We start from the raw sequence: 16346 nt of genomic DNA, 5'->3' as shown, positions 1-16346 counted from the left end.
TCAGCAAAACATTTACCCCAAACTTAATTTTAAACAGATTTTAATTTAACCAATATAAGTCACCACCGAGTTAAAATTTATTATTAATTGTTCGTATCATTAAGGCAGTCGATGACGACATAATTAAAACTGCTCCAATAGCAGCAAATATATTCGGTGCATTACCTAAAGCGATATACTCAAAAATAAAACCGAAAATTGCCTGAGAAGATTTCGCCAAAGCAACTGATCCAGCTTTCTCGTTCTGTAAGCCAAGTGTTAGAAATACTTGGCCCACGAATACGAGAACTGCTGCCAATGCCATGTAGGCTATCGAGCTTAGACATGGTACGACGAATAGTTTAGCTATTAAAATGTAGATGGAACAAACCACAAAACCAATCCAGCTAAAGTAAAATACTGACACAGTAAAGTGAATGGCTTTGCCGATTTTTCTTAGGCTCACGATAGCCATCGAAGTCAATATCGAACTTACAAGAGATAATAACACACCGACCATACGGTCTGTACTAGTCATGGTAGTTGTTGTTTCTTTAATTCCGAATATAAAGGGAGGTTGTGCAATGAACACTATTCCAGCTAAGGTAAATACAGTGACGATAGCCTCGAAAATACCACAAGGCTCTGTTGACAAAAAGCAACTTAATAATGTTAATAAAGTCACATTTGGCCAATTCAAGTTATTGATTAACAAAATTTACCTTCTCCCTAACCCTTCTATATTAATATAAATTGTTTAACAAGTTTAAACTTACCTGATAACATAACGCATGCAAGGACGCCGGTTAAAACTATGTATGCGTTGAAAACTGTCAAAGCGTCTCCTAATGGTATAAATTTGTAAGCTAATAGTAATAAAATATACGACGTAGCACCACCAAATCCACGCACGAGTAAAAGTAGAAAAGATTGTGTTGTAGGTCCCAGTATGTTTGTTCTTTTAACCCCTATAATCGGGTATAGTATCAAAAAGTTGATCACAAATTGTACTAATGCTGAATGACTACTTTGCGAGTCTTTAGGTAAACAAGCAACCAGAACGACCCCAGATAAAGCTTGAAATAATGCTGAAAGAAGCGCACATGTTAGTCCTAGAAGTCGCTTTCCAATGCTTTTATGTGGTAACTTTGTGATAACAGATTTGTCTTCAGAACCGACTTCAAATTCACTTGCAGCCGCAATCGACATATTGTTGTTCTGTAGTAAACAGGAATTGTTACACAATACTTTAAATTAACATTGCCTATTTTCCTAAACCTATAATTAAAAAACAGTTGCTTGCAATGCTTACATTTTTGTGCCAAAATTAATATCGACGCCCTATTACAGGGTTTAGCTACTAAAGCTGACAACAATCTGTGTAAGGTTAACGCTAGACTTGTTTATTTAAGCTAGTTTAATGCCTTTACAACTCCAACCTATTTAAATTTACTTTTTACTGACTTAACATTTCTAAGTAAAGCAAACACTGCAGTTAATAGGCTTTAAATTAAGTGTAAAACGCAATGTCAATATTTAGCAAGAACATAAACGTATGTTAACAAATTGTAACTTTACTTTAATAATAAAAATGGACTTACTTGACAAACTGGTTTTCGTTAAACTACATGTCATTTTAACAGTAACTAAATAATCAAAACCAAGTTAACTATATCATAAGTTTTTAGGGATATCTCATATTTAATCAACTATCAGTCTCCAGGTTATAACACCATCCATAGCCTCAAGAATTATTTGTAAAATTACTTTAAACAGTAAAACAAAAACTATATATTAACAAATGTAACAAAATTTAAGCAATTTCTCGCGTAAAACTAAACTAAAACCTTGGCCAATGTCTTTAACCTTTTTTTAAACCTTTTCGCCTCAATAGGTATTATTGACTTTATATCAGCTTGAACGATCCAAAATTGTTTGGCCCACTTGCGATAGCTTAAGTCGATCGAACTTTAATATTAAGCTAAATATTTTCAAACTCAAAACAGACTTAAAAAAACAAATAAACAAAAGAATTATATAGCTCACAGCCCTAAAAGTTTTATTAAAAGTATTCTTTTTTCACTTTAAACGAAAGATTTTAAATCTACGTCGTCGCAAAATCAAAACAAAAATTTCCAACAAAAATTGTAAAAAAAATTATATAACCAGCAATGCATTAGTAAGACCATATATAATGTTGCATAAATGCAATATTTTTACCCATAATTATTTGTCTAATTAAAATATGCTTATATATTTCGTTGTACTAAGCACTTTATGTAACAGGAAATATGCCATTTAAGGTGTTTACTCAAAAATTCAATGGAATTTGTTACAAAAACTTTTACTAGCCTTTTATTATAATATAAACTTCCTATAAGCTTCACTTCCTACACAGTGTAAGTTTAAAAGCATTGAATTTTAAAAGGTTAAAAAATTGTATTAAAATTTATATTTTTTGTTATTTAACTTGTTAGTATATCAGCAAAATTTAGAAAAAAATAGATTAGCAATGTCTTATAATCAATACTACAACGATTCAGAATACATAAAAGGTAAGTCTTAATGTGGGTATTTATGAAAATAATAAATATGGACAACTGTATTAAGCAAAAAACTCCCAGTAAACATAACAATTTTAAAAATAAAAATTTTAGTATTCTTTTCTTTTGATTATTGTTTTTTTTTCTAAGATGAAGAAGCTTATGAAGTGCCTTGGGTAAAGGTCGCGTTTTCTTTGATTATTTGCATATTTGGCCTTACCGGAAATTTTATTGTTATTTTCGTTTTTGTGGTGTTAAAAGAATACAAGAAATCTGTTACCCACTGGTAAGTTTATTTACCTCAAATTTAAATGTTTTTATAATTTTTATTTTTTGAAGGCCACGCGTAGAGCAAAAGTATGTTTATATAAAGTCATATAGAGAAGATTTTATTATATAATGATGTGCAAAAGCACTAAATTTATGATTATCGTAATTTTTTTATTGGGTTTTTTTAACAATTCCATTTTATTTGATATTTTTCTTTTAAACGTTTAGGTATGTGCTACAACTCGCCATTGCTGATTCTTTATTTCTGTTAACTCTTCCGTTTAAAGTAAAAGAAGACATTAAAGGCAGATGGTCGCTTTCCCAAAATCTATTAGTATAAACCCTAGCTGCTAAAATAAATATATTTGTTTTAGATCGGCCTCAACAACCGTACGCTCAGTCAAAAGCCGCAGTGGCAGCTCGACCAGTGGAGCAGTCAAATGGACCAAACAGAACGTAAGTCTGAAGGCTCTGAAGCGAAATCAATCGATGTAACGCAAGGTCTAAAGCTGAAAACGCAAGAGCTTAATCCGACACCTCTGCAGGCAAACCAAAATGTTACCCCACCACCGAACTGCGAGAATATTGAAAATGCACCTTTGACCTAGAGAGATCACTTTTGTACTAAATAAAAACGTTTGTCGAACATATAAATATATTATGAGAAAACTATGGCGCTTTTTGTGGCTTATTGGGTATTTCGGCAAGGGCTTACATTTACAGTTTTTAGTATATAATTTCAAAAACGAAAGCATTAATATTAATAAGTTGTTTTAGGAGTAGTTTTGTTTAAAACTCACATTAAGCTTGTGCAGAATTGTAAAATAAGTTGCACTTTGTTATTTTTACGTTTTTTTGTAATAATTATTTTCTTTTATTGCCAAAATTCAACAATCTTTACTAATAGAAGATTCCAACAAATCAAAATACAATAGACTTTCGTCAATACACTAGTGAATCTAAAATTAGATCATTCTATTTTACTTTTTTAATATAAAAAATTTTCAGTTATTTTGTTATTTAATAATATACCAAATTTGGTGTATGCAATTTTTATTGCAAAATTGTTGTTTAAAAATAAATTTAGAAAGTTTCCATGTAACTAATATCATTTTGCGTGTATGAATATTTTAAACATGTACAGTTTTATTTGTAATTAAAAATTCTATCCACTATTGTTGAGTGTTACTTGGATATGATATATATATATATATATCATTACTAGTTTACCGTTAAATGGTGTTAAGTTTAGGTTATTAAATTTAAGAAATTTTTAGTAAACTAGCTTTGATTTTGTGGTTTAAATTTGCCCTGTTAAAATAGCGCTGTTTTCTATTAAAATATATAGTTAATGTTGCTTTTTTATGTTGTAATTTTCAGCAAAACATTTGCCCCAAACCTAATTTTAAACAGATTTTAATTTAACCAATATAGGTCACCACCGAGTTAAGATTTATTTTTAATTGTTCGTATCATTAAGGCAGTCGATGACGACATGATTAAAACTGCTCCAATAGCAGCAAATATATTCGGTGCATTACCTAAAGCGATATACTCAAAAATAAAACCGAAAATTGCCTGAGAAGATTTCACCAAAGCAACTGATCCAGCTTTCTCGTTCTGTAAGCCAAGTGTTAGAAATACTTGGGCCATGAATACTAGAACTGCTGCCAATGTCATGTAGGCTATCGAGCTTAGACATGGTACGACGAATAGTTTAGCTAACAAAATGTAGATGAAACAAACCACAAACCCAATCCAGCTAAAATAAAATACTGACACAGTAAAGTGAATGGCTTTGCCGATTTTTCTTAGGCTCACGATAGCCATCGAAGCCAGTATCGAACTAACAAGAGATAATAAAACACCGATCATACGGTCTGTACTAGTTATGGTTGTTGTTGTTTCTTTGATTCCGAATATAAAGGGAGGTTGTGCAATGAACACTATTCCGGCTAAGGTAAATACAGTGACGATAGCCTCGAAAATACCACAAGGCTCTGTTGACAAAAAGCAACATAATAATGTTAATAAAGTCACAGTTGGCCAATTCAAATTATTGATAAACAAAATTTGCCTTCTCCCTAACCCTTCTATATTAATATAAATTGTTTAACAAGTTTAAACTTACCTGATAACATAACGCATGCAAGGACGCCGGTTAAAACTATGTATGCGTTGAAAACTGTCAAAGCGTCCCCTAATGGTATAAATTTGTAAGCTAATAGTATTAAAATATACGACGTAGCACCACCAAATCCACGCACGAGTAAAAGTAGAAAAGATTGTGTTGAAGGTCCCAGTATGTTTGTTCTTTTAACCCCTATAATAGGGTATAGTATCAAAAAGTTGATTACAAATTGTACTAATGCTGAATGGCCGCTTTGCGAGTCTTTAGGTAAACAAGCAACCAGAACGACCCCAGATAAAGCTTGAAATAGTGCTGAAAGTAGCGCACATGTTAGTCCTAGAAGTCGCTTTCCAATGCTTTTATGTGGTAACTTTGTGATAACAGATTTGTCTTCAGAACCGACTTCAAATTCACTTGCAGCCGCAATCGACATATTGTTGTTCAGTAGTAAACAGGAATGTAGTAAACAGGAAGTAAACAGGAATTGTTACACAATATTTTATATTAACATTGCCTGTTTTCCTAAACCTATAATTGAAAAACAATTGCTTGCAATGCTTTTAGTTCTGTGCCAAAATTAATATCGACGCCCTATTACAGGGTTTAACTACTAAAGCTGACAACAATTTGTGTAAGGTTAACGCTAGACTTATTTATTAAAGCTAGTTTAATGCCTTTACAACTCCAACCTATTTAAATTTACTTTTTACTGACTTAACATTTCTAAGTAAAGCAAACACTGCAGTTAATAGGCTTTAAATTAATTGTAAAACGCAATGTCAACATTTAGCAAGAACATAAACGTATGTTAACAAATTGTAACTTTACTTTAATAATAAAAATGGACTTACTTGACAAACTAACTGGTTTTCGTTACACTACATGTCATTTTAACAGTAACTAAATAATCAAAACCAAGTTAACTATATCATAAGTTTTTAAAGATATCTCATATTTAATCAACTATCAGTCTCCAGGTTATAACACCATCCATAGCTTCAAGAATTATTTGTAAAATAATGGGTTATAGTCTCCACCTTACATTTTGGAAATGGATGGTGGCCATAAAGCGAAATGTTAAAAATTCATGTTTACATATTCTGCAAACAATTTGATATTTTTTATTTCTTGATATTTCCTGATGTATATAAAATGTTGTTATGGGCTAAAAAAAAATTTAAAAACGTTTACTTATATTACTAGATTATAAGCTTTGACCGTTACATTGCGGTGTGCCACCCATTTCATAACTACCTTCAAAAACTTCGCACGCCCAAGTTCGCTTTTATAATCACCGTAGTTACCTGGATTTTAGCCCTGCTTTTCTGCATACCAATTATGATGTACAGTTATAAAGTCGGAATCGATCCAAACTGTTCTTGCTCGTAAGTAGAATTGTGGAATGCTTTTTAAATAAGTTAAGATACACTTTACTTTACTTTAAACAGTAAAACAAAAACTATATATTAACAAATGTAACAAAATTTAAGCAAATAATCACCGTTACTCTAAATGTCAAGGGCCTACTGTAACTATAAAAAACCTTCTCTTTTTTTAAATACAGTTGACCAAGAGATATTGCATGGATCTCAACAAGTGCTTTTTTGGGCTTCGCTTGAGTAAGTACTAAACTACAGAACGCACTTTTTTTCCTCGCGTAAAACTAACCTAAAACCTTGCCCAATGTTTTTAACCTTTTTTTAAACCTTTTCGCCTCAATGGGTATTATTGACTTTATCAGCTTGAACTATCCAAAATTGTTCGACCTGTAGCGGTCTCCGTCGACCCAATCGGAAGGTTTTATTTTTAAGTTAAAGACAGTAAATTGTTTTTCTTAACTAGCTAATTGCTCGTCTGCTGGTTAGGAATTCTTAAGTTAACCACGCAGGTGAATTCACTGTATAATTATATTATACGGCAATTTCTTCAAATCAAATTCAAATTTCATTAACGGTAAAGCAAAAATTAAAATTCCAAAATTCAAAATACAACTACTGTGTAGAAAGGCATAAGATAACTAATTAAAAGGAAACAAAGAATCGAATCCCATGTCAAAAGCAAACCTCAGATTTTAAAAACAAGTTTAAGATTAAAAGACATATCAAAATAGGAGTTAATATAAGGTTTTGATAAAATCAAGAAACGATAACAAAAATAATTCCCACCAAATGTGAAATAGTTAAATTTAATTGTTTTTAATGTGAATGAAAGGTTAGCTTATGCACAATAAGCTACAGACCCACTTTCGATAGCTTAAGTCGATCGAACTTTAATATTAAGCTCAATATTTTCAAACTCGAAACAGACTTAAAAAAAAAACAAATAAATAAAGGAATAATATAGCTCACAGCCCTAAAACTTTTATTAAATGTTTTTTTTTTCACTTTAAATGAAAATTTTTAAATCTACGTTGTAGCAAAATCAAAACAAAAATTTCCAACAAAAATTATACAGTGACGATAGCCTCGAAAATACCACAAGGCTCTGTTGACAAAAAGCAACATAATACTGTTAATAAAGTCAAAATTTACCTTCTTCCTAACCCTTCTATATTAATATAAATTGTTTAACAAGTTTAAACTTACCTGATAACATAACGCATGCAAGGACGCCGGTTAAAACTATGTATGCGTTGAAAACTGTCAAAGCGTCCCCTAATGGTATAAATTTGTAAGCTAATAGTATTAAAATATACGACGTAGCACCACCAAATCCACGCACGAGTAAAAGTAGAAAAGATTGTGTTGAAGGTCCCAGTATGTTTGTTCTTTTAACCCCTACAATCGGTTATAGTATCAAAAAGTTGATTACAAATTGTACTAATGCTGAATGGCCGCTTTGCGAGTCTTTAGGTAAACAAGCAACCAGAACGACCCCAGATAAAGCTTGAAATAGTGCTGAAAGAAGCGCACATGTTAGTCCTAGAAGTCGCTTTCCAATGCTTTTATGTGGTAACTTTGTGATAACAGATTTGTCTTCAGAACCGACTTCAAATTCACTTGCAGCCGCAATCGACATATTGTTGTTCTGTTGTAAACAGGAATTGTTACACAATATTTTATATTAACATTGCCTGTTTTCCTAAACCTATAATTGAAAAACAAACAGTTGCTTGCAATGCTTTTAGTTCTGTGCCAAAATTAATATCGACGCCCTATTACGGGGTTTTACTACTAAAGCTGACAACAATTTGTGTAAGATTAACGCTAGACTTGTTTATTAAAGCTAGTTTAATGCCTTTACAACTCCAACCTATTTAAATTTACTTTTTACTGACCTAACATTTCTAAGTGAAGCAAACACTGCAGTTAATAGGCTTTAAATTAAGTGTAAAACGCAATGTCAACATTTAGCAAGAACATAAACGTATGTTAACAAATTGTAACTTTACTTTAATAATAAAAATGGACTTACTTGACAAACTGGTTTTCGTTACGCTACATGTCATTTTAACAGTAACTAAATAATCAAAACCAAGTTAACTATATCATAAGTTTTTAAAGATATCTCATATTTAATTAACTATCAGTCTCCAGGTTATAACACCATCCATAGCCTCAAGAATTATTTGTAAAATTACTTTAAACAGTAAAACAAAAACTATATATTAACAAATGTAACAAAATTTAAGCAATTAATTACCTTTACTCTAAATGTCAAGGGCCTACCTTAACTATTGAAAGCCTTCTCTTTTTTTAGACAGAGTTGACCAAGAGATATTGCATGGATCTCAACAAGTGTTTTTTTGGGCTTCGCATGAGTAAGTACTAAACTACAGAACGCATTTTTTTTCTTCGCGTAAACTAACCTAAAACCTTGCCCAAAAAAACTAACCTAAAACCTTGCCCAACCTTTTTTTTAACCTTTTTGCCTCAATAGGTATTATTGACTTTATCAGCTTGAACTATCCAAAATTGTTTGACCTGTAGCGGTCTCCGTCGACCCAATCGGAAGGTTTTATTTTTAAGTTAAAGACAGTAAATTGTTTTTCTTAACTAGCTAATTGCTCGTCTGCTGGTTAGGAATTCTTAAGTTAACCACGCAGGTGAATTCACTGTATAATTATATTATACGGCAATTTCTTCAAATCAAATTCAAATTTTATTAACGGTAAAGCAAAAATTAAAATTCCAAAATTCAAAATACAACTACTGTGTAGAAAGGCATAAGATAACTAATTAAAAGGAAAACAAAGAATCGAATTTCATGTCAAAAGCAAACCTCAGATTTTAAAAACAAGTTTAAGATTAAAAGACATATCAAAATAGGAGTTAATATAAGGTTTTGATAAAATCAAGAAACGATAACAAAAATAATTCTCACCAAATGTGAAATAGTTAAATTTAATTGTTTTTAATGTGAATGAAAGGTTAGCTTATGCACAATAAGCTACACCCCACTTGCGATAGCTTAAGTCGATCGAACTTTAATATTAAGCTCAATATTTTCAAACTCAAAACAGACTTAAAAAAAAACAAATAAATAAAGGAATAATATAGCTCACAGCCCTAAAACTTTTATTAAATGTTTTTTTTTCACTTTAAATGAAAATTTTTAAATCTACGTTGTAGCAAAATCAAAACAAAAATTGTAAAAAAATTTATATAACCAGCAATGCATTAGTAAGACCATAAATGATGTTGCATAAATGTAATCTTTTTACCCATAATTATTTGTCCAATTAAAATATGCTTATATAATTCGTTGTACTAAGCACTTTATGTAACAGGAAATATGCCATTTAATGTGTTTACTCAAAAATTCAATGGAATTTGTTACAAAGACTTTTACTAGCCTTTTATTATAATATAAACTTCCTATAAGCTTCACTTCCTACACAGTGTAAGTTTAAAAGCATTGGATTTTAAAAGGTTAAAAAATTGTATTAAAATTCTTATTTTTTGTTATTTAACTTGTTAGTATATCAGCAAAATTTAGAAAAAAATAGATTAGCAATGTCTTATAATCAATACTACAACGATTCAGAATACATAAAAGGTAAGTCTTAATGTGGGTATTTATGAAAATAATAAATATGGACAACTGTATTAAGCAAAAAACTTCCAGTAAACATAACAATTTTAAAAATAAAAATTTTAGTATTTTTTTCTTTTGATTATTATTTTTTTTTCTAAGATGAAGAAGCTTATGAAGTGCCTTGGGTAAAGGTCGAATTTTCTTTAATAATTTGCATATTCGGCCTTATCGGAAATTTTATTGTTATTTTCGTTATTGTGGTGTTAAAAGAATACAAGAAATCTGTTACCCACTGGTAAGTTTATTTACCTCAAATTTAAATGTTTTTACAATTTTTATTTTTTGAAGGCCACGCGTAGAGCAAAAGTATGTAATGATGTGCAAAAGCACTAAATTCATGATTATCGTAAATTTTTTTTAAGTTTTTTATTTTTAATGTGTTTTTTTTAAACGTATAGTTTATTACACAATTTAATATTGGTATTTTTCTTTAAAATTTTTTAGGTATGTGCTACAACTCGCCATTGCAGATTCTTTGCTCCTGTTAACTCTTCCGTTTAAAGTAAAAGAAGACATTGAAGGAAGATGGTCGCTTTCCCAGAATCTCTGCAAAACCAAAGAAACGATTTTGTTTCTGAACTACTACGCGTCAATTATGTTTCTAGTGGTAAATTATGTTATCTAGATGTAATGTAGAAAACTTGCGTAGTTTTGGCAGCTTGAAAAATAGCACAAGCAATGTAAAATTTGGATGGTGGCCATAAAGCGAAATGTTAAAAATTCATGTTTACATATTTTGCAAACAATTTGATATTTTTTATTTCCTGATGTATATAAAATGTTGTTATAAGCTAAAAAAATATTTAAAAACGTTTACTAACATTTCTAGATTATGAGCTTTGACCGTTACATCGCGGTGTGCCACCCATTTCATAAGTACCTTCAAAAACTTCGCACGCCCAAATTCGCTTTTATAATCACCGTAGTTACCTGGATTTTGGCCCTGCTTTTCTGCATACCAGTTATGATGTACAGTTATAAAGTCGGAATCGATCCAGACTGTTCTTGCTCGTAAGTAGAATTGTGGAATGCTGTTTAAATAAGTTAAGCTACACTTGGTTTATACAAAATATAAAAAACGAACTTGTAATGATAAACTTTCAGGTACGAATTTCCAAAGGAAGTTGATTTTACTCAGGAATGCATAAATGAAGGTTACAACGATAAGACTATTGACGAATGCCTGAAGTTGAAAAAGAAACCTTATTGCATGTAAGTTCATATACTCTCTATATAAAACTATTGTTGTTTTGGATCATATGTTGTCTATTTATGTAGCTTTCAAGAGTAAAATAAAATTGAAATGTTAATCTATTTTGCTGAGTACATTTTACCAACTAATATCATAAGTTAAATTATTCTAAAGAATATTTAAACGATTTTCAGTCTGACACGAATCGTTTTTTTAACTGTATATTAAAACATGTGTAAAGGGAATACTAAAACAATTATAATTTTATTTTAAGAAAAGAAGAAGACATACCTGAGTATTATTACGATGAAGATTACTCAGGAACAAAGTAAGTCTGTTTAGTAACCAAACGATTTAGAGTGGCAGTTGTAAGGTTTTATATTTGGCAATGCATTACTAATCTTCAAGGTTTAAAATCTTGGCAAAAAAACACCAATAATAAAATTAACAAATTGTAAAAAAAATTAATTAGCAGCCCTGGGTACACGGACTATGAAAATTCGAACACTAGCCAAGAAGTAGAAACAAATCTCAGCGGTGAAGCTACAGAAAGTAATTACGTCCCGGATTTCATTACACCCGAACTTCAATTCTCACCACATTGCAACTACAAGGGACGACCGGCCAGCTGGACAGGATATTTGATTTTCAACTTTGTCGGCATGTTTATAATACCTTTTATAGTAAGTAATTTATCAACATGGCCAAAGAATAAAATTTTTTTGAATAATGATATCTTAAAATTTCTGTTACTTTTTGTTTAAATTTTCGCTCATTATTTTTGCGATTTTACAAACCATTGTTGCATACCTAAAAATAAATTAAAACTGAATTTTAACAGATCATGACCTTATGCTACTCCATGATTGTCTATCGGCTAAAAAGCACACGGGTTCGAACTCAAAACATTAGTCGAAAGGCGACAAATGGCGAAGTGGGAAAAAAGAAGAAGAGCAAGTCATCTTCTAGATCAGACAAAGATCGACGGAGAGTTACGATAATGTGCGTAATTTTGGTCGGATCATTTGGACTCCTATGGCTACCTTTTCACGCCGCTAATGTAGCTAAAATGGTCGGGATACCAAGAGTAGAGGGCGACGTAAGTTTATAAAGTGTACGGGCAAATTTTAGCCCTTTTCAGGGTTTCATAAATTAAGTAATTTTCAGAGTTGCTTTTTTTTGAAGAAAAATTCTTGGTAAGAGAGATGTTTTTTAAAAAGTACTGAGCACCCTACATTTTGGAACGATTTATTATATTTTAACACATTGACGTATTTGTAATACTTTCAATGTCTTGCTAGTTATTTTAATGTTTTGCTGTTATTTTTACAGGACAATATATGCGAGGTTTTGCCGGTCGTGGTTTCAATTCTTGGATACCTTAACTCGTCCTTCAATCCTTACCTGTACATCATTTTGGGAGGTGGTTTCAAACGAAGATTAAGGTATGTGATACTTTAGAACATATTGACACTTTAGTACGTATACACAAAAGCAGATCTTTATGCTATATATAAAAAAGTAGACAAATAGGGTTGATAGACACTTCTTCTGTAATTCCGGGAAAAAATAGTCAACGTCGTCATAGTTCAATTAGATGTCAATTAGGGTCATTTTTAAAGGAATTATGATTTACAAGTATTTCAAGAGATATAGTTTGTGATTTTTCAAAACAACAGACAACCCGATTAATAAACAAACAGGCAATGCAACCCAGTCATTTGTTATTTCAATTAAAAAAGTATTACTTATGCGTATAGCATAGCATTATGCGACTATGAGCATTTATCCTACAGTTGCTTAGTTAAACAATGACATATGGTATTTCCTGTTTAAGTGTATACCAAATAAAAAAACATTCCAAACAACATGTTATCATAGTAAAATCAATCTTTTAAACTAAATGTTTATGTAACATTGCAGATTAATGCAAAACTCGCATTGTATACGACATTTTATCTTGCTGGTTAGACGAAATGGTAGATCTAGCGAAGACCCACCATTTTAGCAGAGTAGCGAAAACGCGCGAGTTTGAGGGACGTTGATGTCTCTAGTTGGGATCCAAGCTAAAACGCGCTTGCAAACATACCAAACAATACTTTTAGGTCTTATAGTCGCTATACAATTACTGTTTATAATCTTTATTTAGAAACATAAACACACGTTTTGAATGTTTCTTTTTTGCTTGTTTTCTTATAGGCTAGTCTCTGCATGAAGGCCGTCGTTGTAGCTCAAACAGTAGCTTAATCTATAGATCAATAACGCTATGTTTTAAGTATTGGGCTTACCTGTATACACAAATTCCATGTAACAATGACTTGATTTAAATTAGGTCGGCAATAGAAAAAGAGCGAGGTTCATTCATAGGTGGCAGAAGCAGTTCGAACAGCAAACCAGTCAAATGGACGAAACAAAACAAAGATGAAACCAGCAACGCACCAACAGCAACAACAAAAATATACAAGTTAGTTCATAGAAAAAAGGGTCCTTTAAAGCTTATTTTTATGTAAAAAGTCTTGCTTAGGCTTATATTGGCGAAGTTTAAGGTAATTAAAGTAGCCTAATAAGCTGTATAACCCTTAAACCAAGATTCGTTACAGAGAAGGTGAATCTAAGGGCCTGGAAACAAACAGAAAATCGTTTGATGCATAATGTCTTAAGGTGAAAACGCAAGAGCTGAATCCGATAACTCCCGTCTACTAAAATTTTACATCGCTCCTGAACTATGGAAATGTTGAAACTGTAACCTTGACTTGAAACATAAACATTAAACTTTGTAGCTTAGGCTAGTACAGTTTTTATTTTGCATGTCTGCATTGTCTTACTTTTATAGTATTGAGTATGTTTTTCCTTATGTCAAATCAACTTGGAGAAAACTCTACCTATCTTAGACAGATTAGCAATATGACTACTCAACTTTTTGTTGTATGTAGCTTTATCCTCGATGTGGGAAGGTCGACCGCGCCAACTTAACATACTCAAGGGCACCACAGCATAATATCACTAAAGATCGAACCCAAGACCTCATGTAGTGTAGTTGGTGTTCTAGCCACCTCACCAACTTGAAAAAATCGATTTTTTTTTTTTTTTCTATTATTGATTTAAAAAAAAATTCCTAAATAATGTTTGCATAAGAAGAACAACGTTGGAAATATGCTTGTAAATCTTTACTTGCTTTTGTGTTTTTGTCGTATAGAAAACAAATTGTATCAATCGTACACAGTAGTTTGAGTTTGAATTTTACTACTTTAAAACACAAATTACAAATTTAAAAAATGTCCATTTTTGCCATACCTTTTTAACTCTTTACAGTCCTAACCCTTAGCGTTTTTTAGAAATTCGAATATAACTAATATTTATTACCACAAATTTAGGATCTATTTTTAATAGTTCGTATCATAAGGGCAGACGATGACGACATAATCAAAACTGCTCCAATAGCAGCAAACATATTGGGTGCATTACCTAAAGCGATATACTCGAAAATAAAACCGAAAATTGCCTGAGAAGATTTCACCAAAGCAACCGGCCCAGCCTTCTCATTTTGAAAGCCTAATGTCATGAATACTTGAGCAATGAATACAAGAACTGCTGCCAATGTCATATAGGCCATTGAGGTTAGACAGGGTACGACGAATAGTTTAGCTATTAAAATGTAGATGGAACAAACCACAAACCCAATCCAGCTAAAGTAAAATACTGACACAGTAAAGTGAATAGCTTTGCCGATTTTTCTTAGGCTAACCATTGCTAATGAAGCCCCAATTGACCCAACCATCGATATTAACACACCGATCATACGATCTGTACTGTTCGGGCTATTTGGTGTGCTTTCTTTAATTCCGAATATAAAGGGAGGCTGGGCTATAAACACTATACCGGCCAAGGTAAATACAGTGGCAATAGCTTCAAATATACCACAAGGCTCTACATACAAAAACATTGTAATAATGTAAATAAAATCACCCGTTTTTCAAATTCCAAGTTAATAATTAATGAAATTTAATTTACTTTTACAATCTCCTATTGTATAAGCATAAATTTAATATGGTTTCAACTAACCTGATAACAGAACACAAGCCAGAACGCCGGTAAAAACAATGTATCCGTTAAAAATTGTCAGTGCGTCTCCGAGTGGTATAAATTTATAAGATAGTAGTAGCAGTATGTACGCAGTGGCCCCACTAAATCCACGCACGAGTAAAAGAATAAAAGATTGCCTTGTAGGTCCCAGCACATTTGTTCTTTTAACCCCTATAATAGGGTATAGTATCAACATGTTAATGACAAACTGTACTAATGCTGAATGGCCACTTTGTGAGTCTTTAGGTAAACAAGCAACCAGGACGACCCCGGATAAAGCTTGAAATATTGCTGAAAGTAGTGCACATGTTAGTCCCAAAACTCGCTTTCCAGTGCTTTTATGTGGTACCTTTTCGATAACAAAATTGTCTATAGATCCGACTTCAAATTCACTGGCATACACAGTTGACATTGTAGTTCCTTACTAAACAGGTAGTATTAAACAATACTTCATCCCAACAGTCCATAAATTCCCTTTAATTTATTTAAAAAAAACAGCTGCCCTAAAATTGCTACTTAACAAAACAAAATTGAAGTCAGCAGCACACCTAGAGTTTAACCAATAAACGACGAACGACGTCAAGTCACGTTTATGTAACACTAACGCTAGACTTGTTTATTTAAGCCAGTTTATATCGCTGAAACGTATTAAAATAAACCACTAGAACTAGCGTAACAAATTATTTGGAAAAAGTGTACCTGTGTACCTCTACAACTATACAAACCATTAACTTATGTATTTTCTAGATACACAAACATGGTAAATAAGTAACAGCCACCATTGGTTGATATAAAAGAAAAAATGCTAACCCAGCGAAAACGTATGATAACAAATTAAATCGGATAAATATTTAAGTAGAGTAATTTAGCCACAGAATGCTTGCCATTTTCTACCAAAAAAACTATTAAAGACCTAGGTATTGTTAATCTAGTTTAACCAATACATTATCGCCATAGATTCACTTGCACGTCAATTTCAAAGAGTAAACAATATTTTATAAGAGACAATGGGTATAAAATATATGCAATAACATTGAAAACTAACCTTCTTTCTGAAAGCAAACGTTACCTCAACAGAGTTGTTATTTTCAGATACTGTTATCATAGAGTT

General features: G+C 31.6%; 5 protein-coding genes across 7 annotated transcripts; 2 read left to right on the top strand and 3 right to left on the bottom strand.

The window, feature by feature from the left end:
- Positions 1–70: 70 nt before the first annotated feature.
- On the bottom strand, positions 71–1188 carry LOC145755753 (solute carrier family 35 member G1-like). Its single transcript, XM_082572001.1, has 2 exons — positions 756–1188; positions 71–624 (listed from the first exon to the last, which is right to left on the bottom strand). Exons 1-2 carry the CDS (start codon positions 1186–1188, stop codon positions 71–73), a joined length of 987 nt encoding a protein of 328 aa, XP_082428127.1.
- Positions 1189–2394: 1206 nt separating this feature from the next.
- On the top strand, positions 2395–3132 carry LOC145755752 (C-C chemokine receptor type 6-like). The gene is made up of 3 exons (XM_082571999.1): positions 2395–2534; positions 2673–2808; positions 3021–3132. Exons 1-3 carry the CDS (start codon positions 2492–2494, stop codon positions 3130–3132), a joined length of 291 nt encoding a protein of 96 aa, XP_082428125.1. The 5' UTR covers positions 2395–2491.
- Positions 3133–4238: 1106 nt separating this feature from the next.
- On the bottom strand, positions 4239–5356 carry LOC145755751 (solute carrier family 35 member G1-like). Its single transcript, XM_082571998.1, has 2 exons — positions 4924–5356; positions 4239–4792 (listed from the first exon to the last, which is right to left on the bottom strand). The coding sequence occupies exons 1-2, from the start codon at positions 5354–5356 to the stop codon at positions 4239–4241; spliced, it is 987 nt and encodes a 328-aa protein (XP_082428124.1).
- A 4418-nt stretch (positions 5357–9774) lies between these two features.
- LOC145755056 (delta-type opioid receptor-like) lies at positions 9775–14364 on the top strand. 3 transcript variants are annotated; one of them, XM_082571257.1, is made up of 11 exons: positions 9775–9921; positions 10060–10195; positions 10405–10567; positions 10790–10971; positions 11065–11172; positions 11427–11480; positions 11628–11835; positions 11994–12251; positions 12485–12597; positions 13485–13616; positions 13753–14364. In XM_082571257.1, the coding sequence occupies exons 1-11, from the start codon at positions 9879–9881 to the stop codon at positions 13802–13804; spliced, it is 1449 nt and encodes a 482-aa protein (XP_082427383.1). In that variant the 5' UTR covers positions 9775–9878; the 3' UTR covers positions 13805–14364. The 3 variants fall into 3 exon arrangements, with proteins under 3 accessions (XP_082427383.1, XP_082427382.1, XP_082427384.1); XM_082571256.1 differs by having other exon boundaries at positions 11625–11835; XM_082571258.1 differs by lacking the exons at positions 13485–13616; positions 13753–14364 and adding an exon at positions 13076–13215 and having other exon boundaries at positions 11625–11835.
- Positions 14365–14522: 158 nt separating this feature from the next.
- Positions 14523–15647, bottom strand: LOC145755750 (solute carrier family 35 member G1-like). Its single transcript, XM_082571997.1, has 2 exons — positions 15215–15647; positions 14523–15079 (listed from the first exon to the last, which is right to left on the bottom strand). Exons 1-2 carry the CDS (start codon positions 15645–15647, stop codon positions 14523–14525), a joined length of 990 nt encoding a protein of 329 aa, XP_082428123.1.
- Between the last annotated feature and the right edge of the window lie 699 nt (positions 15648–16346).

The sequence above is a fragment of the Corella eumyota genome, chromosome 6, assembly GCF_963082875.1.
Source record: "Corella eumyota chromosome 6, kaCorEumy4.1, whole genome shotgun sequence".
NCBI lineage: Eukaryota > Metazoa > Chordata > Ascidiacea > Phlebobranchia > Corellidae > Corella > Corella eumyota.
This window is presented reverse-complemented; position numbering and strand designations above follow the sequence as displayed.